This window comes from Lonchura striata, chromosome 3, assembly GCF_046129695.1.
Source record: "Lonchura striata isolate bLonStr1 chromosome 3, bLonStr1.mat, whole genome shotgun sequence".
In the NCBI taxonomy this organism is placed as follows: Eukaryota; Metazoa; Chordata; class Aves; order Passeriformes; family Estrildidae; genus Lonchura; species Lonchura striata.
The window spans coordinates 60077093-60098805 of record NC_134605.1 but is presented as its reverse complement, the minus strand read 5'-3'; the positions used below and the strand labels follow the sequence as shown (position 1 = coordinate 60098805).

Genomic DNA, 21713 nt, shown 5'->3' with positions numbered 1-21713 from the left:
GGCTGTGGGTGTTTTGCATTTGTTTGTTTTTTGTTTAAACTCAGAAACTAGAATAGTAACATGCAACATTTCCAAGCCGGTTTTCCCCATGCACTTCATGCAGTGTGGCCATAACAGCCTGCAGGTGACCTCCCATCCCATGCAGCCTGGCAGCCCGTGAGAATGGAGAGTACTTTTTGTATTACATACAAACCTCCAACATTAAATTGCTATGTCTGACATAAATATTTTCCCCGTCTACTCTCAAGGAACTGATCTGTGAAATTGAACCACATAAACAGAAAGAAAACAAAAACAAAACGTAAAGAACATAAAATGGACCAGCAAGTAAATAAAAAAGGACCCTTACAATCAGACAGTTAAATAAAGGAAATAAAATGGTGAGGTGAAAAGGCACTATTCAGACAAAACAAAATTTAACAGAAAATTTAGGATGCTAACAAGGCAGGCAGCCACAGCCAGGTTCAATTGTAAAAGAACAACCAAGCACCTTCTGCTGTGCTTCCTCCTCTTCGTATTCCACCTGTGCAAGCGCATGACAAATTATCAAGAAAAGGAAGAGTTAACACTGGCTTACAGACCAACATAGAGGCTTCACCTCTTTGTAAATACTGCAAAGCGTGCTGGATTTTACAGACCTTGACTTTTTCGGCCCCAGATGTTGAAATTAAGCAACTTGGGTCTTCTTGCACCTACATTGTTGTAGAATGGCTGAAGTAACTTTTGGCATAAGTGGCATGGAAAATGGAAGTTTCACACTGTGTCCCTTTCTTGCTGAACTTTTTATTGTTTCCCAGGTGAAAATTTAAGAATGAGTAACAAACAAAAATGATATGTATAATTTATATGGTAAGTGACTTAAATTCTGCAACAAATTGATGGGAAAATGGAATCTAATCCAGGAGTTCATTTGGGAAAAGAGTTTAGGGTTCAAGTCAAACACTTAAAGACTATTTACAAACTGTCTTCAATTTTAGGAACATTATTGTCTTGGGATTAACTATTTGCACATATACATATACACCTTTTGTTAAGTGAATATATTTATTTTTAAACTGCAATTAATTCTGTAGATAATTTTCTGTAGGTAATCTTCATATCTCATCTCCAAGTACTCTGAATGCCTTAAGGGACAGCATTCTTTAAAAATTGAACCACTTCCCAGTTGTCTGTTGACAAGTACAAATATCAACTGACAATCTTAGTAAAAGATTTACAAGTCAACACTGTGCAAATCCATAAATTTGAAGATGGATTTACTGCTCATACTATTGCATTTTGGATTCTGTGTGAATGACACAGTACATATAACATTTTTATTAATTTCTGACTTATCTGGGGTTGTATTTTCTGTAACTACACTAAAAATTATTGATTGGATTAGGCTACGGAAAAATTGAGAAAATCTTGAAGTCATGTTTTTCATTATTTTATACTTAGACTGGTATTATAATGGCATCGTGTCTTATTCAGCAGGTCTTTAATATGTACATGGGTTTAGCAAACTTTGTTAAATGTAACACTAAACAGATCCTCTCCTCCATTTTGATTCTATAATAATTGGTTTAATATTTTCTTTGAGGATCAAAATAGAAGACCTTTTTCTAGTGGTATTGCTGTAACATGTGCAGCAGACATAAGGAAAGGAGGCAGTATGTCAGCCACTCCAGATGATCAGAGCAACATACTGGTGTGACTGAGGCTTCTGTACATTTTAGCAGTGTATTCCAAAGAATGCTCAGATTCTAGTGACACGGTCTGACATAACCTGCCATCCCAGCTAATGAACTAAATCAGTCTCAACTGCTGCTAGAGATTAATCAAAGCATGTAAAAAAAGAAAAAGTGCCTTGGACAGACTCAGCTTTGCACACACCTTTGTAGAGCTGAAACATCTGAAATCAAAACACTGATTTTAAAGTATTCAGTTTTCTGAATTCAGCTTTTAGGAATTTCATTTTTCAGATCTAAACAGAACTTCAGAGATGTACATTCCAGTCAATGCATGCGGGAGGACAGGCATTTTAAAACCAATTGACATTGCAAATAGAACTTGCAAATAGTAGCAAATAACATATCTATTGTTACACAGAGCACTTTCAGTATTCAGTTTTATGTCCTCATTAACACTTTGAGCTACAATGCAAGTCCACCTGCAGCTCAGTATCTGGGGAATTCAATGAGATTATGCATGCTATAGGAAATTAGGCAGAAAAACCATAAGCTATCTATTGACTAAAAATCCCACAATGGCAATTTTTCACAAATGAGAAATGCTAAAAAGATATAGATATACACATGTGCATTTGTGTATTGATAGATGTATTTACAGGCATGTACACAGAAACACCTCTAAACTAGGAAGTGTGCAAAACTGAGCAAGCCTCGTGAGAACAAGCATAAATGCAATGTGCAAGTGTCAACATTTAAGCAGCAAAATTACACACCTCCTCTTCCTCTGCTTTGTCATTCAGGTCATTGCCACTAGAGCTACTAAAGGAAGTCACCTTAGGCTCCAGGTAGCAGAGGGACAGAGCGAGAGGAAGGGAAAATGTGAGTGAAAAAGGAATAGACTGGAAAGCAGACAGAAGCAGGACAAAGACAAGGAGAAAAGAGGGGATGAAGGAAGGAGAAGTAATAGGAATATAGTGCTGAAGGCCAGGTGGGAGGAAAGAAATGCAAACATCAGGAAGGCTAGGAAAAGTAATATAGCCATCCTCATCAAGCAAAGAACGAAAACTAAAAGAAAGGCATCGGAAGAAGCTGAATGACACACACAACTCAGTGCTTTTGTAGTCATTTGTACGGATTTTTCCCTCAACAGCAGGGGAGCCTCGACTAGCTAGGGGTCTCAATTCCAAGGAATTAATTGGTGAAGCTGTTCCGGTTTTCTTATGATCTGATGTTTGTTCCATGGAACTGCACTCTGAAATGTCTGGAATGGTAAGGAGGGGCTCTTCAAAGGGATCTTCCTCTGAAATATCTGAAAGCATGTCGATCTCCGGGACAGGTGACAAGTATGTGAGATGGGATGACACAGGATGGATGGGCAGTGATGACGGGTGTATGTGAGTAAGCTGAAGAAAAGAATTCTGTGCACAGTGGAAAATGAAAGCACAACAAAAATGCAAGTTTGAAGGCACATGAAGAGGGGGAAAAAGAGAAATTATTAGTTAGTGAAAACTTTTACTTAGAAGAAGGGATAGCTTTACTAATGCAATAGAAATAAAAATCCCACCGTGTTTTACAAGCAGCCAACTTGTTTACTTCTGTGGATTATGAAAGGAACACATTCTAAATGTTTTTTTCTCAGGCTGTAAAGAACTGTGCACTTTTGAACTGTAATAGTCACTTAAAACAGATGGAAGCAGACAGACATTCAGAGCTTTGGCAGAAAGGTCAGAGAACAGTGCAGTACACAAAAGACAAGCTGGCACTTCTTGGGTTTATAACTGTTTTCTCTAAGACTTAAAGAGAACCAAAAAGGAAAAGAAGCATCTCCACTAGGGCAAAGAGGAAAAGCTGTTCATAGAATAAGTGTATGTAACAAAACCGTACTGAACAGCTTCCTGGAACAACCTTCCAAAATACTGCCTTCCCCTCCCTTGGTGAAAATATTGAAAGATACACCACTTTGAGAACATGGGAGAATCACCATTTAACCAAGCCCAAAGGCAAAACATAGTAATTTATTTTACCATTTTTCTCCCGTAAAGAAACTGTGTGTGCCTTTTTTTTTCATCTATTTCAAAATTATTTGAACTTGCCAGCAAGCAAAAAAATGCAGCTGTGTTATTTGCTCTCTTCCTACACTTGAATGCAGTGGGAACATATAAACTGCAGAGAGAAACTCAGCAGTCTCACCAAGAATAAAATGGGTAGCTAACTTGCAAAAATGTTTGAGGACAAAATTACTCTTTACATATTAAACTAAGTTCTGGAGAATTGTTGAAATAGAAATGATCTCCAAGAGAGAATGAGCAGCACAAGCACTTTGGGAGGAAACTTTTACATCAAATCATACAAAATATGGATTAAATTTTTTGACATTCCCCCTGTAGCTGAAACAAACAAGACAAGCAAACAATTGCAACAGGAACAGATCACAGTACTTAACTTTTCACAGGAACATATTCCTTCATCATAATACAAGTTCAGCAATGGCTACTAAAACAAAATCATTACCCATGGTAATAAAGCTCAATCATAATATGCCCAGCTCTGTAGACCGTACATAACCATGGTATATTAACATTTTTACTCAAGTCTAAACAAACTAAGGAAGTGAATAAAACATGATTTACCCTTTTAAACATTTTTTTCAAAAACTCATGGAAGCTTATTGAGCATTTAAATGATATTTACAGCAATAAAAGAAAAATCTAGGTCAGTGCCATTTAAAAGTTTGTATTCTCTTTTGCTTACATATACTTACATTAAATTAAACACACAGAAAACACTTGACAATTTTCCCTTAATATTTTAATATAGTGTTCTATATGATACTCAGAACTGATAGACACTAAATAACCTCACATGGATGCAGACATTCACATGAATAAATAATTTTGGTGTAAAAGTCAGACATACCTTTCCATCCTGAGTAAATTCTAATTGTGGAGTTTTGAGTGGACTTTCATCTTCTTCTCTGCCACCTTCTTTTAACTTGGCCCGACCAGCAGCTTCAAGATCAATAATTTTATCTCCAGCAGCCTGCCCTCCAGTAGCAGAGAAGTCTCTTACAAGACTTTGGTCTGAAATACCCATGGGAGCTATTAGAGAACAAAATAATTTCGGCTAATTTAGAGAAGCTGAAACATTTTGGTTTTAAATCTTCTTACGAAAAACACTTTATGATGATGTCAGCAATGATCAATACAGGCTAGTTACTAAGTGATACAGTATTTTTCAGCTTCTCAGCTTTACAAACAGTCTGTGGTTCCCATTGCACTGGTACGAATAGCAAAGTACCCATCATAAAACTTGCACATATTTTGTATGGAAAATACCCTCACAGTATCAGACAAGTAGTTATCAACTTCTTGATTAGTCTTGGAAGATAAATTGTAGGTAATGATCTTTTGGGTGTAAAAATCATCATTAGAAAAAGAGAGAGAAATATGGAAGAGCATTTTGTGGAAATTTACTATTTGAGAGGACGACTTTAATGCAATCTAGAAACAGTTATGCATATAACTGTCGCAGTATTTTTTGCTGGAACTTTAGCAACACTGCACAAGCAACTCAGTGAAACTAAGAACCTTCCTCCCTATATGCTTGCAAAAAATGGAAGGGGGAAATACTAATAATGTATACTTGAATACAGACAAAGCACAAGAGAGTGAAAGGCCTTAAATTATCTTCCTCTTATTTGACTCAGCCTAACAGGACTAATGAGAAGGATGGATCTTTTTTTAAATCATGATGAGTGGCTTAATCAAAATAGTAGTAATGAAATAGAAGAGAATTCATTAAAAGAAGGAGTTTTAATAAATACAACTTTGATATAAACTTAATTCATTTAGAATGTTATGTAATACCTCCATTAAAGCTGAGAGGAAGAGGTGTTTCTTGGAGTACGTTTGAGGGATATTCTCCTTCAAAAAGTCTAAGCTTCACACTAGAGACTCCCTTAAGATGCTAAGAAGCCAAGCTCAGCCTAATGGGAAATGTGGCATTTGGGATTTAAGGATTTTGGGAAACCTCTCTAAGTTCTGCAGCCTCAACTTCTGATCCCTTTGTGGGTGGCAAATAGAGCATTTCTAGGGTATACATTGCTCAGTAAGTTTTGATAAGTCAGAGTAACTTAGGTCAGAAGGAACATCCAGAGGTCAGCTAGTCCAAACCCCTGCTCAGAGAAGGTCAGATTAGACCAGATTGCTCAAGGGCTTGTCCAGTTGAGTTTTAAGTACCTTCAAGGTCTTTTTAAACAAGCAAAAATTTGTTACTTGTAACTGAAATCTGCTGTGTCTCAACTTGCAGGCACACCTCACTGCCTCATCACCAGGTGCCTCTGAGAAACACATGGGTCTGTTTTTTCTATAGGTTCCCTGTCAGTAGTTGTAGACAGCAATACCTCATTACAGCCTTCTCCTTTTAAATCCGAAGGACCACAGTTCCCTCAGCCTCTCCTGATATATCACAGCCCCCAGCCCTCTAGCCAGCTTGCTGCTCCTTACTGGGCTCATTGTAATATGTCACTGCCCATCTAGTACTGTGGAACCCAAAGATGAACACAGTATTTCAGGCACAGTCTCAGAAAGTACTGAATAAAGAGAAGCTATAATTTCTTCTGATCTGCTGGCTACGCTTTTGCTAATACAGCCCAGGATACAGTCAGCATTCTCATGTTCACTCGTGTTCAACCTGTTCCACAGGAGTCTCCAGATCCTTTTGTGCAAAGCTGCTTTCAGAACATTGTTTCATCATGGTCAAAATTTTGACCCTGATGCTTCTGTAAGAGTGAAAGTTAGGACCTGAAGATACGTGCCTGTGTGCCTGTATTCTGTAGATGATGTAAAAGGGATGCCAGAGAGGCTTGATTATAAAACCATTGAGAGTTGTGAAGAATTCAAATTGTTCCTAGCCAAAAGAAGAAGAGGAACAAAACATTGATGTGGTGTTGGGTCTTTTGGTTGCCACAAGAAGTCATCATGTGCTATACTGGTGCAAGGACTTTTGCCTCATATTTTTACTTTAGTTCTCAGAAGGTAAGATTTGGTATGTTTCCCAAGGAAGTGTCACAGTTGGTCATTTGTCATAGTACAGAGAATGAACATATATTGAAGTAAAACTTTCCTAAGTAAAAGATTTTTTTTAAGAAAATAAGATAAAGTTGACAGCTTGGTTGTAGCTAAACTCGCATCACTGTCATAGTTCACTTTTATTCCAGTGAGGTTGTGCATGCCTGAATCTAAGTCAAGCTTCATGTTATTTTGCTATAGTTTTTTTCCATTATATATAATTGAGTAAGACATGTGCTTTTACATCTCTCACACATAGTGTTGCTATACCTGCCTTTGGAAAGAATGCCTGCTTCCAATAAAGGAAACCAGAAGGTATGTGTGCTCAAAAAGACCAAATACAGTAATGACGAAAAAAACCCTTTAGCTATTCAAAGTGAATGTAAAAATGTTTAACTAAACACTGAGGTACTGAATATACTAGGATAGCAATATACTGAACAAAATTATGGAAAACTCTAAGGAACAATTCGTTCAGCCTTTTTTGTTTAGAGAAGTGCAAGACCAACCCAGATCTCAAAAGATGCTACTGACCAAACAATTTTATTAAGAGCCTGTAGTGTGTGCCTATGCCTTCAAAAAGGTATGAGTAGTGTACATAGATGCTACATACCCAATATAGTGAACTCCATATACCCACAGCAGTGCCATATCATTTAGGCAGTGACTGAACTTAATGTTTAGGTCACCCTACCCTGACAAATACCTAAAGTGGCTTTAGAAATTGAAATTCATAAATCTGTCAAATGACCTTCTGGCCATCCGCAACGTTAACATTTACCAGTGTTGGTCAGGTCAGAGTGACAACACATAATGTAATCACAACACTGAAAAAATAACTCAAATTTCATACCTCCATCAAGGCTTCTGGAAACACGTTTGCTGGAAGTGCGTTCAAAGTAAGGAGCTGGTCTGTCTATGAGGTTGCTGGCCTGTCGTGTCTGCGCCTGCGTACGGCCGCTGTAGCGGAACTTGGAACCCAAGGTCAGGAACTTCGCTTTGGGAGGCTGTTCTGGTGATAGAAGTCTGAAAGAGAAATATGAACTAAGTCAGTTTAAAAGGCTTTATTTTAAATATTTAATGAGTTAATTTGAAGCTACTTATTGTACTTCAGCTTCAGCTCACAGTGCATAATTTGTGCTCTCCAAGAAAGGATTTACTGTAAGCTCTTCAAAGATCTTTTAAACAATGCATGTTATTTATTGTTTGCAGTTGGAGTAATGCTGGTAACCATCACATTTTTCCACAGTATGACTAAGCATCTGGGACTCTTATCTTTTGGTGCTATTTTGGTTACATTTTAATTTTTTGTAGAAAAACCTGAAAACTGAAGTCATTATAGGTCATGTAGAATACCTCAGCCTTAGAATGTTACTTATGGCAAAAGCTATACATCCCACTTCCACTGCCTTTCCTATATTTTGATGTACCAATACAGCAGCTGCTCTTCCTCAAAGTTAGGGAAGGTTTCTCAAAGGTGTATAAAAGGGAATGTCATGTGAAAAGATTGAGAAGACTGGAGAGTTGTTACCCAACAGCAAAAAGTTTAACAGTCTACATTCAGACTCTATGTTCTTTACAATGTCATTTATAAAATTATATAGGTTGATGTTTGCTGGATATAAAGAGTGGGGGAAGAAGCATATTGTGAAAAGGGTGAGAAAGACAGTTATATGTACTCTTAATGCCAGGTATGTGTGTTTGTACAGTAAGTGTTGGAGTCCTTGCCAGAAAGTCCAGAATGGGCTACCCAGAGAGCTGGTGGAGTCACTGTCATTGGAGGTGTTTAAAAAAAGACTGGATGCGGCACTTAATGCCATGGTTTAGTTGATAAGGTGGTGTTAGGTCATAGGTTGGACTTAATGATCTCTAAGGTCTTTTCCAGCCTGGTTGATTCTGTACCACCATCACGTGAGTTTGAAGACATCCCATCCTTTCTACATCCCTGAATTTCCTTCAGTAACTTCAGACTTCTAGATCATACTCATCTAACCCTACTGCCTCTATTTTGTTTTTGAAATCTGATCATCAACTGGAACACTGAGGGTCCACTGCTATCCTTGCTGATAAAGCAAACAGTCATCACTGCAAGAAACTCCTCCCAGTCCCCAGTGCTCTGGAAAGGCCTTTGAAGTTGTTTTCTGGATCAATGTAATGTTACAATACATGCTCACCCATTATGGCCTACTCTCTCTCTCTATAAAACTATCAGATTATTGCAGACAAAGCTTCTTGATTTGAGAATTTGCAAAGAATGAGCAGCTCACTGCACATAAACTTCTTTCAAGCATAACCAGTAAGTCAAATGCCATTTGTACTGAGGATGGAACAAATGGGCAAACAAGAGTTCAAACTGTTTGACTTTGTTCCCCTCTTCTGAAGCCCTTACACAGAAATATCTGTGTCAGCAAAATCCGATCCAACATACGTAAAGGCACTATCCAATACTGGGTTCTGAAGACTGCAACAATCATTCTAAATGAGTTTCAGCAAAACTGAAGAATTTTCAGATGGCTAGCAAACAGAACAGTGAGCTGTGGTGAGCTGACCCTGGCTAATACCAGGGCCCTATCAAAGACACTCCCCTTTCTCAGCTGGACAAAAGAGAGAGATGTAAGAAGCAGCTTATGGGTGAGATAAGGACAGGGAGACATCATTCATCAATTGTCCTCATGAGTAAAACAGACTAGACTTGTGAATAAATTAATTTAATTTCTTATCAAGCAAATCAGAATAGAAAATGAGAAGTAAACCTAAGTCTTAAAAACACCTTCCCCCCTTTTCCATAAGAGGGGATGTTTACTGGGGCACTAGCCAGAAGCATACAATTCCCCATGTCTAAAATGCAAATCTTAATCTGTTCCAACATTTATAAAGAAAACAATTCAAGACTAGTCTTTCTCCCCATTACTTCCAAGAGGGACTGCATTATGTACTAGGACAAAGAAGGCTAAAAGGGTTTTTCCAAGGTTCCTTCAGTTGTTGATTTTCCAGTCTTGGCAAGGTTGCAGCATTAACTGCCATTTTTATCTTCCACCCTGCTGAGATAAACTTTTAATCTTTTAATGTGAAAAAAACAAGAGAACTAATTACTTCCTCATTAAGGGCATTTGAATGGATTTTTGTATTACAGGCTTAATTACGTAAAATAACTGAAAACTGTGTTTTTACCACTTTAAGACATTCTGAGGAGATGCTGAAAAAATCATGCAAATATAAAATAAAATATCATAAAGCAGGAATAAAATCACATTTCAGCAGACACTGTTTAAGATCCAGAGCTGTCAACTAAGCTTATCTCAAAACTTTTATGTAGATATATGGTTTGACTGCATTTTTTAGTAGTAGATTGCTGCTCTTTGAAAACGCTACTGGAATCCTCTAAGTTTGAGCTGATAACAAGTTAATACAATGCCCTTTGGTAGTCCTTTTCAATACAGTTCATTACAATTTTTATAAATAGCTTCATATACTAGTGAAATTCCTATACATTATCAGAATGGATCTTATTGTGATTATTTGAGACAAACTGAAGCATTACATAAGACAACACAAGGAATCTCACCGTGTTATATAGGACATGCTAAGAGATTTGGAAGCTAAAAATATGCATCTAAACTGTATACAATTCACTGTGGCATCATACACAAGCTTTACACATGCTCTGGATGAGCTACAGTCTCTTGGACTGTAGCAATTGCTTTTTGCTTTTTATCTTTGAAGGCAAATAGAGCTGGCTTTATTTTACTGTTTTTAAATCAGGATGAGAGATTCTAAGGATTTTGTCTCTGATGACATCAGTGGAGTATATGGATTTACAGAACGGTTCAAGTATTTGTTACATAATTCTTGTTATAATGTCATTCCTGGTTAGGAAAAACCACTTCTAATTGGAATAAAATCCAATTATTTTTATTATGTCAGAATTTCTGTAGTAAGGTTATTTCATAGCTATTAATGCCCCTGAAAGCTTTCAGACTTGCAAATGGGAGTTGTCAGTTTAGGATTTTTGACTTCCATAAGACTTGCTTTTTCCTTATTCAGGTCTATTTTATTACTACAAAACTAGGAAATTCATCTTACCAACAAAGCAAAACACTGCAGGAGTTATCTGAAGAGTATTAATAAACTCTTCACTGTAGACAGAACTGCATGCTATTTGTGGCAATAGAGACCACCAGCCAAAGCAGACTTCAAATTTTCAAGAATAGAATGCTGGACTGTGTTAATAAATGAATCCCATCAACATGAAAAAAAAAGTCAGATCAGGATTTAAAAAAGAAGTGCTTCTAAATTAAGCATTTGGAGACCGATTTATGCTGAGATTTGGCAATTTCAGCCTAAGTTCTACCTTTGCATTCAAGAACATGCTACATTCAGTGAAAACCTGAATACTGAAAACCATCCAATGAGACAGTTCCAGTAATCATCTGCTTAGACCTCCTGGTCCCCAAGTTCTCTGAAGTTCCATCTAGTAAGTATATTCAGCAACAGGATTGCATCTACTTTAAAACACAACTGCTTTTTTTAAACAAACAAGCTACTGAAGGAGAAAGCTTACCATTACACAGGTACCAGTGCCTAGGTACTGTGCTTTGAAGCAAAAACTCGGATTCAATGCCTATCCAATTCATAGGAGATTCAACCTAAATCTGTGGCTCCTAGGCTGCAGGGAGCACATGCACACCCTCATGGAATGTGTGTTCTTGTAAAAATTAAACAATGTCAAAATCCTTTTTCAGTGGAGAAAGTAGACAGAGGAACAGCTCTGAGGCCTGTTGTTAAGGTGCTCATTAACAAATAGATCATAGTTTCAATGACCAATTCAGTGTTCTGTGTTCCTCAATTGCTGGAGAAAAAAAATGCAGAGGATGTTACAGATTATTACATAAACAAGTAGTCTGTTTAAAGTGATTGTTTTTTGAAGAATGATTGTGAATTTGTGAACTCAACCTAGTTCATAAATAAGGAAAAATTCAGCTAGAAGCATTTATACTCAGCAGAATGTTCAAATCAATTAAATGAAGATTACTGTCAAGTCCATCTTGTGATGATATATAAGGCCTTTTTAGATGGTGATTCTGAAAAGTCAGTCTCTCAAGAAAACAGACCACAAATCACAGAATGTATCAGGTTGGAAGCGACCACTGTGGGTCATCTGGTCCAACCTCCCTGCTCAAGCAGGGTCATTCCAGAGCACATGGCACAGGACTGAGGCCAGGCAATTCTTGCATACCTCCAGTACTCCATGACCACTTATTTAGTTCCATCCTCTTAGCACTCTTGGAAGTTTGAATAAAGCAGTTAATTGTACTTGAGACTTTAGAAATTGGTAATTTGGGATCAGTTATTGTCAGGTTATCTTCTGTCTAGGAGGTGATACTGTAAGGGGCAAAGAAGGGGGAAATCTTTACTTTCCTCCACCCTTTAAAATAAAGATATGAGCATACCTTGCAAAGTGGGGGAAGGAGAGAATTATCATTTACCTGAAGAAAGTATGGTGCTCCACACAAACCTTCCATAACCTTTTAGCAGCCCGATGGTTTGGCAGTTTGAACCCAATAGTGCTCTCAAACTGTTCCAGCTGGAAAGAATCCACAAATAAATTAATCAATTTCCTTAAGCTGGCTTTTAATTAAGAGGTAGAATTCAGATAGTTCCATTACTGTATCAAGCTGTAATATTCCTGCCATAAGACATAATAAGATTTTTAAAATTTACTTTTAAATGTCAGAATTTCCAGCCTTTTAAAAGAATTATACTTGGTAGGCTATATCATGGTGGCTAAATTGCATGAAGTAATTGTACTGCAGGTTGTGCTTTGCACTTTGCTTGGATTTAATAAACATCTGAAATCTATATGGCAGTGTTAAATGTATATGATCTGTATCACTATATAATACTTAGCAAAAATACTTAATCCATGACAGCAGCAGTGAATGCAAGAACAATACATCTGCATTAGAAAACTTACATAACTACAATGTTAGCATTGTAAAATTGATGTTTGGATGTCTCTTTTATTTTATTTATTCACACAATAAAAGCCACCTTAAACACTTTACAGGATAAACTTAAAGAGCATTAGAATATTTGACATTTTGGGTTTTTTTTAAATTTCCTGTAACAAAGGGTTCAAAATGTAAACATGCACACAGCCCCTTCAGCAATTCCCAGAAACTTCAGCAGTAACTGAAGAGAAAGTTGAATCCACTACTTCCACAGCAGCTAACAAAGTTATAACAATCTACAGAATAACTCAAGTCTTTGAGGTGCTGACATTTAGTGGACAATTACACCCAAAGAGGAAAAGCAACTGGCTCTCTCTCAAGACTGCAAGTTTGCACAGTCACAATGTGGCCAATGTAACTAGCTTTTTGCTTAAAAAAACCCAATAAAATAACAAGACAGCTTCTATAAAGAAAAAAAAAATAAAATAGATCTTCTTGGTTTGCCTTTACTAATCAAGACAGGTGTTTAATACAATCATTAGAATCTGAAGAGGAAAAAACCCTCATAAGTTCTGCTTGAATATATCATAAACTTAGGAGGACAACTGTGGAAAAAATGAAGATGTTTTCTTGTTGCTGGACAGAAATGATGTCACAAAAGAAACAAAACTGGAAGGTGCTACTTACTTCTGCTGGCCTGACTTTGATGTAGAAATTACTTCGCTTGTAGGAAATCTTCAGAATTTTTGGCCAAGCGAAGCGGTTGATCCGGAGTCTGTCTTTGTAAATCAGCAGACCATTAGCACATACACCCAGCATGATATCCACACCTTCAGAATCCTACCAAGTATGAAATGATTTCATAAAAATCACTTCAACAACATTCCAAACAAGTAATTATTGCTGACATACCTTGAAGTAATATAAGAACTGGGACATGTTTCATATGCAAACCTGGCTCTCACAATAAGATTCTTAAAACAGAAATAGCCAAGTATTTTAATTTTATAGGAAGCACTTTGGACTCTAAGTAATGATTTTGGCATTCATATGCCACAGTTCTGGGAAATTCTTCAATATCCTGGTAATAGGGACTAAGATAAGGTATGGCCAGTGTGTGTGCTAGCAATAATTTCAACAAATATTAAAAGAAAAATGACAACCAAGACTATCCCATTTAAAGCAGTCAGTGTAAGTCTGAACAAGCTGGTGATCAAGGTGATCTTTTACAGTCATGTACTATTCCAGCAAACATAGAGGAGGTAATGGATAGGTTTCTGAGCATTCTCTTTCACTGACAGCATTTGATGCTAGTTTTATGGGCTACAAAACTAATCACTTACTGATACACTACACAATACAGCAGAGTCTCATGTCCTCCCCAACAAATGCCAACACTGTCATTACAGAGTTGCTTCACTGGCAGAACTAACAAAACAAAATATAACCATGCTTCTCCAGTACTTAAAAGTCTTGGTTTTCTTTTTTAAATACAAAACAGATATGCTTGCAATACCTTAAGTTTCCTAATGATTCGAGATTCTGGATTTATGAGAGGGAGTGGGAGGAGGTTATTAGTTTGTCTTTTGAGGTTTTAACAAAAAAAAAAAAAATCACACTTGAAAGGAAAACTTGATTTGACCTATCCCAGGAAGTGGAAAAAGCACCAAAATCCCCCCCATGACCTCCTCCCCATATTTTTTAACTCTCATGGTGAAAACTCAGGTCACTGGGAATATTTCTCTGTCTGCTATGTGGTATCCTGACCCCCAGGGGAGCACTGACTTTGACCTTCATTCTTCATGGAGAAAACTTCCAAAGCCTCAAGGTAAACTAGAAACCACAAAAGTGTGAAATAGATTGTAGAGAGTAGCATAGTATGCCACATGGGTGAGAAATTTAGATTTTAGGATTTTTAGTATGTTATAGATGGGTTCAAGATGGAGGATATAGGGTGTTGAGTTCCCTTCTTCTTTCTTCTTCCTCTTTCTTTTTGGGTTTAGGTGGTATCTTGTAATTGGGTAGAAAAATCTGCGTTGCAGTTCTTAAGGGGTCAGTTATTGGGTTAAAAAGGAAAATAATTTAGGTGTCACTTCTTAATTGGGTAGCTTAGTTTTTGATTGGACTTAAAAGTTCTTGTAACACGAGATTGTTAGCCATTTTTGTGCTGTTTTTCCTGCACACAGAGTCTTGTGCAGACTGTGTGCTGAAGTTTTAATAAGTCAACAATAAACAGAAGCTGAAAACTGAAGAAGTCCAATGTGTCTCTCATTCCTGACACAGAACTGCTCCAGGAGGGTCTCCTCTGCCAGGGGAGCTCCCAGGGAGTTGCCCAACTTGGGGCCCACAAATTCACATCATGTCAATGAAAAAAATTACATGTTCCTTTAGGCTTTACTTTATTGGCCCTGCATCTCCCTGGCACAGAAAATACGACATTTTAAATGTCTTTATTTGCTCTTAGGAGTGAAATATTTCCAAGCTGCACGTGTCCATGCACTAAATAAACTTACATATAAATTCTACTGATGTTAGAGTTGTAAATTGAGTAATTATTATAACCAAGAGTTAAAAGCCTACAGCCAAAAATTAAGCATATGACTCTTAAAAAAATAATCTGAATATACAGTATTTTCTTTAATACTTAGCATGTCTATCCTAAAACAAAACCAAACAAACCCAATCCCCAATACCTTGGCATGATGTAAATCCACTCCATACATGGAGAGTCTCTTAGCATTTTCTAGGAACTGGGAATCCGCCTGTGCTGGAGTCAAACCCCTAAAACCATTGAACAAGCTTTGAGTTTATTGGCAAGAAACTGAGTGTCAAAACTGAGTGGAATCCTGGAATCAGACTGATAGAAAAACCTCAGTTTATAAGGTATCAAGAGCATTTTTGCTCTACAGGAAATGTGTTCTTTCACAGCATATTATTTTACTTGAGTACAGATATCTACCTTTACTCTTTCCAGTATGTATGTTGCTGAAACTGTTTCATATAAAAATACTTTTTTCCAAGACCTTAGTGCGACTACTATTTTCAAACTCAACTGTCTAAACACATTACATTAAGAGCTTTCAGTTACATCAGAAATTATTTCCAAAGTAACAATAAGTTTACCTCAGCAGTTTTACATACACTCTTAGAAGAACTGACATAAATGTGACAAAGCATGATGACTTCTTTTAATCCCACTGTATCTGACACACCTGTGTGTTTTGTGTAGCTCAGCCACTTTCTCTTCCATTTCTTGAGTCTGATTGGGTGCAAACTGGAATTCACTGATATAATCACTGCTGTGCTCCTCTGGGTCATGATCACCCAGCTCAGCCTGCAGGGTATATGAACCAAGGAGGGCGTGAGTCACAAAAGAACAGGGCAGCCGGCCAGATACAATATCCTGTCGAAGCTGTAGGCACAAGAAATACCTGCAAGACAAAGGAGAAAAAAAACAACCGAAGAGAAGGAAGAAGAAAGAAAGGGTTACCTATGGCAGACAATGAGACATAGGGTAGAATTCATCAAAATGCATGTAATTGGCTGTGTTCTGTGTTTTAAAGTAAGTGAATGCATTAATAATGACCTTATATTATTTGAGCTTTATTACCACACAGTAAATTTCACTTGATTTTTAAGGGTCAGTATTACTTTCATAAAATTGTGAAAAACAGGAAAAATTCTGACTTCCAATAGAAATGAGTAAAAAGCTATCTAGTTTTAAACAAAAGCTGACTTGGGAACTTGTTTAGTTCATATTGTAGCCTGTAGGTAAATATGGTTTAAAAATATAAGCTATGCATTTCTTTGACATTTCCCTTTGGCTCTGAACTTCTGTATCCCTTGCAGTTCACATGGTAATCACATTATGTAATACACAAAAGAAATCTAGTTTAGTACTGAAACCATAATTACCTTTCTTAAACCATGTATGTATTCAGTCTTTCAGGTACTGTATACAGCCTTCCACCAAATTTAACAAGTTAAACATCCGCAGACATGCCCACCTTAGCAGAGATTTTTTTTTTTAAATATAAGTGAAATAAAGTCTTACGAGTGAAACTTGGATTGAAGATACAATCAAAAAATGTTTTTATGAGTTGAACACGCAATTGAAAAACCAACCAACTTGCTGAAAATTTTTGAAGAAAATACACACAATTTCTTGTAAGTACACTCTGTACTAAATGTCTTTGATGATGCTACAAATCCCTGTATGTAGCAATATATTAGCTGCACACTTGCATAGTTATCTTATTTTGTGCAGAAGACTAATCCAATGCAACATGTGGTAGTAACACATATCCTGCCTCAGCAGAGTCAGCTAACTAAAACAAAAATATTAGGTTTCCTGTAATTCATGAGAAAAATGAATCGGTTCCCTGCACTCCATCCCCAGTTATCAGCCTTGCAATGCTACTTTTAGGTGCTTAGTATCCACCACATTCCAAGTATTTTCTATCTAAGAAGTTTGGAAGATAATTATTAACAGGTTTTATTCTGTTTTATGGCTTTATTTAAAGCACATGGGTAAATCCACATTTTCATCCACCTAGTCTAGATCATTACTGAAGTATCTTGGATCCCTTGAGCTTTGCTCAAGACCCCTGTGCCCTCATTTGTTTCGTAACAAAGCAGCAGTCTGACAATAAACCACCAGCTTCTTTCCCATACTATCACTCACACCTTACCTGCTGCCCAAATCATATCCCCACTTATCATTAAATTCTTCTTGATCCAGTTTTTTTCCAGTAGTTTTCATTTTACCTTTCCAACCTTGTTCCAAAAAGCAGTTGATGTATGTAAGAATATCTATAATGGCAGTACCCAGAAACTAAAGAAGAAATTATATGTGGCTTTTAAATCAGACTAACAGTAATTTAAAGTTTAAAATTAGGACCTGTGCATACCTAGTGATGTCTTCAGTCAACTGTGACGGATCAGGGGGATAAAACTTCACATTAAAGGTGAATATCCAAGGTAAACCTAAACATGAGAAATATCTGATTGTTAATCTCAATTAAGTCCAAGTAAGCAAAGGAAAAAACATTATTAAAAAATGTTAGAATGTAGAATAAATCCTAATCACTGAAATCTCAATGGAAGTTTTTCTGTTTTTTACTGTACATTATTAAGAAGCATAGATTATTTTCATTAGCAGGTAGAGACCCACAGATATAATGAAAGATCAGTGTAAAATTATTTTTAAATAATGTTTTACAGTAAGTTACACAAATATCAGAAGACATTTTTAATTTGAAAAAGACCATAGTATATTAACACTGCAAAGATACTATGTATTCAAAGGCACTTGCATTGATTTTGTGTTTATCTCCAGCTCCTCCAAGGCTAACAGTCTCCACCTGTCTAAACTTAGTTTGAGAGACTGTACAGTAACTGTAAACATGAGATATCAAAATGAGGTCTGTGTTGTTGTATATAACAGAAAGATAATAAATTATTCATTTAAACTGTGAAAAATACTCACATGAAATATTTCATGAAAACATTCATGAAAATGTGTGGAAGACAAAAATATTAGCCTTTACTACTTGAAAATATTTTTCTGGTAAACATCACATTAAACAACTAGAATAGCAGTGATATTTAAATTCTCATATGTTAGAATTATTAATAACACATGCATTTTTTTAAGCAAAAGCATGCCTAAAACTAATAATTTGAAAAAGCATAAAATATTTCATTTAGTCATAGCTCTGTTTTAAATAAATTTTCACTATTTGAAAGCTAAGTAACACATCAATAATTAAAATACATTTTCAGAATGTTAGTATTTTGGATAGTAAATTATTTTAGAAATCTGTGTTTAGAAATCTGTGTTTTAGAGATCTGTGTTACACAGATAAATCATGCTTTGAAAAATATGTCTTTCTACAGCAACAGAAAAAGACTGAAATGCCACTTTCAACACAATGCTAGAAAAAAGTGCTGACATTATTTAAGGTTACTTTCTTAAAAAAATAAAATCTGTTCTGAAATTCCATATATACTAAAGTTAAAGAGGTGTATCAGAATTCCTAATGTCTTCCAATGTTTAAAAAAATATTTTGGTTTTTCAGACATGGCTATTCACTGAAGAAATTCAATGTTTAAGTGTGAAACTCATTCTACACCTGGCTGTTAAGTCACTATTTCTTCTTGAGAGGTCCAGGTTTTCATGTATCTTAACATTCCAGGTTACCCAGTTTTTGTACAATTTTGTGTACAAAAATAAGGTAGGACCCTTAAATGAGGTCTTATTTACCATTGCACTGCCTACTGCAATGCAATGTAAAACAGAATTAAGACAAAAATACCTTGGGAAAAAAAAGTCTAACAGTAATGAATACATAATGAATACACATGCTGAATACAGCATAACAAGCAGTTGATGATGGAGTAGATTAACCTACTTCCATCATGTCCCAGGGAATCAGCATAATTTAATGAAAAGACGCTGATATTGGGTAAACCAAAGTGATGAGTATGAGCACTAGGGCCAAACTATATACACAAAAAGCATTCAAGGAGAGCTGTCATGCTAACAGAGCTGGAGAAATGGATGAAGGATGTGTCCTTCCACACTGGTACTAAACCAGTTATCAAGCTTTTCCTGGTCTAAAATTGCAGTTAAACTAGTCACATATGAATTCTTGTTTAACTGTTGCCCTTTCTGGTTAGCATTTCCAGAGCTAACTTTCAGAAAGCACTGCAGCCAGGAGACTTAAGTGGGTTTGGTGAAAAAAAAAACTGAAAAAACTATATTCTCTATAAAAAAGTGCATAAATCCTCTGAGTGTGGGGTCTTTCGGTAAAAAAAAAAAAATCATATCTCTAGTTACACTGATTAAATTGCTAATTTATTGAAAAAACATTGAGATTGATTTTGTACTAAATATTTTCTGGACAGCTGGTCACCATGTATTTTACCTGATTACTGAAAGCACATTTATCCCCTAAATATAGAGTAGCAAGTTTATTACAATATGCACAGTCTATATTTCCACTTCACACTAAAGCAGACATTTTATAGCTGCACAAACAAGGCATATAATCATAGTTGTCCTCACATAACAATGCACTCACATAACAATTATTGCTGGCTCTTCACAGAGTTGGTAGCCAAGACAAAAAAACCCACCCCAAAGCTGATTTAAAATTGTATCTAGCATTCTGTCCCTGATAAGGCTCTCTTGTTTTGTTTTTCAATAGTATGGGCTACAGAAATGTCAAAAATTTTTCTAGACAACTTGTTACATCAAAAATGCTTCTGTGGCAACTTTAGGCCTATTCTTAGATAAAAGAATGCAATATAACCAACCAGATAGCAGCATACAATTAACATGATTCATCCCATTTAAACTGGCAAAAATATTTGAGTTGGTTTTTTTTTTTTTTTTCCAGTAAAGGCTTGTTCTGGCTTTTACTCATGATCTCTTGTATGTCAGCTTTTGCAAGAAAACCCTTCTCTTGGTACAGGTACTTAGTTCTCTTCAACAATAACAATCTACACTCTAGTGTAATCAGCTTAGATGAAAATTAGCTACAACTCTTACAGATATATAGCTAAATATATATAAAATAGAAGGATATAAAATAAAGTGAACCTGCATAAAGTGACCACCATATTTTGATGCCTGAGCATACCCATACATTTTTTAGCATTAAAATCAGACAGCCAGAGTTGCGCACCTAAAATGCAAGCTCTTTCCTAATTAATTAATTAAAACTTCTCTCAGTTCTCCAGCCTATTCCATCCCCAGAACAGGTGAACCCTCTACATTTCTTACAAGATATAAACCACAAAATATGTGATGTATTTTTTACAGTAAAAATACTAACTATACTGCAGGCTAGGAAACTATTAAAATGACATAAAATTACCTTTGGTTTAAAAATATAGATATTCAAATTGTATTCTATATAAGGGTGACCCAACACACCCTCTGTGTCATCTGAGATTTGACTATTTCAAGGTCATTTGCTATTGCCTGTACCATCACAATATTCTAGCTGTGATTCTCAGTTTTGCAAAAGCCTGAATCCACTTGAGATGTACCAATTTTCAAAAAGATAGTGACAGAAATGTAATTACCTACCTGTCCCTGAAAGAAGTAATTAGAGGTTTTAACACATGCCAGTGGATAGCCAAGTATATGAGTTAAAAAAAGTCAAGAATTCATTTTCCTGAAGAGATCAGGCTGGCTGAAAGCAAACAAGATTTTTGTCACCTTTGTAGCCCTGAGAACAGAGACAGTAATTTGTGGATCATGTTCATTAGCTGAAGTAACATCAGTAATTGCTGAGCTCCAACATAATTGCCCAGCCAAAGGCCAACCTGTACAAGTAAGATACTGCACAGAGGGGCTGAGGACTGTGACACAGCAAGAAACAGCCTGCAGAACATGACCTGGGGGAGACTACAGGATTCTTATTTTGCCTTTCCCAATCACAGGTGGTACATACATCCCCAAGGTGCAGAGTATTGGTGTTGCTCACATTTAAGAGAGAGACAGAGATTGTAAATATTATGTTGCAAACTGATGTGTTGAACTACATTTCTGGAAGTGTCACCTTTATGTATTCAGATAAATATATTTGTCCAAATACACTTATCTAGCATGCCAGTGCTTCAGTTTGAGCCACACCACAGAAAAAGAAATCGCCAAATAATTCAGAGCTTAAAGGGTCCCACAAGGATCAGCAAGCCCAGCTCTTAGGTGAATGGCCCATAGAGGGATTGAACCCACAACCTTGGCTTTTTTTGTTTTTTTAGCACTGGGCTCTAGCCAACTGAGCTAATCTCAGGTTCAAAAGTTCATTTGGTTAATGGTGATTTCCAGCTTTCAAACAGACTAATAGGTTTTATGGTTATCTTAAATTCAATGAGTTCTTTTGTACACAGGATTTCAATTAGTGAATAAAGACAAATATATTTAAAACTAAGTCTGAAAATAAAGTCTCATTACTTGATACTTATGTAGCTGGAGGATTAAATGTCCCTGCAGTAAGATTCCAATA

The 21713-nt window shown here is 36.3% G+C and overlaps 1 protein-coding gene across 22 annotated transcripts in view; it reads right to left on the bottom strand.

Annotated features, from left to right (window-relative positions):
* EPB41L2 (erythrocyte membrane protein band 4.1 like 2) overlaps positions 1-21713 on the bottom strand; it is a 111155-nt gene that overhangs the window by 21100 nt on the left and 68342 nt on the right. For 8 of the 22 annotated variants that reach the window (XM_021540702.2, XM_021540711.2, XM_021540707.2 and 5 more), the window contains 10 exons: positions 17604-17679; positions 15906-16124; positions 15387-15474; positions 13381-13533; positions 12229-12326; positions 7596-7768; positions 4590-4771; positions 2447-3091; positions 491-523; positions 194-256 (listed from right to left, as the gene is read on the bottom strand). In XM_021540702.2, the coding sequence (XP_021396377.2) occupies positions 194-256; positions 491-523; positions 2447-3091; positions 4590-4771; positions 7596-7768; positions 12229-12326; positions 13381-13533; positions 15387-15474; positions 15906-16124; positions 17604-17679 (1730 nt within the window). Of the gene's footprint in view, positions 1-193; positions 257-490; positions 524-638; positions 3092-4589; positions 4772-7595; positions 7769-12228; positions 12327-13380; positions 13534-15386; positions 15475-15905; positions 16125-17603; positions 17680-21713 lie in introns of all 22 variants that reach the window. The other 14 variants (XM_021540718.2, XM_021540719.2, XM_021540722.2 and 11 more) reach the window with 5 other exon arrangements.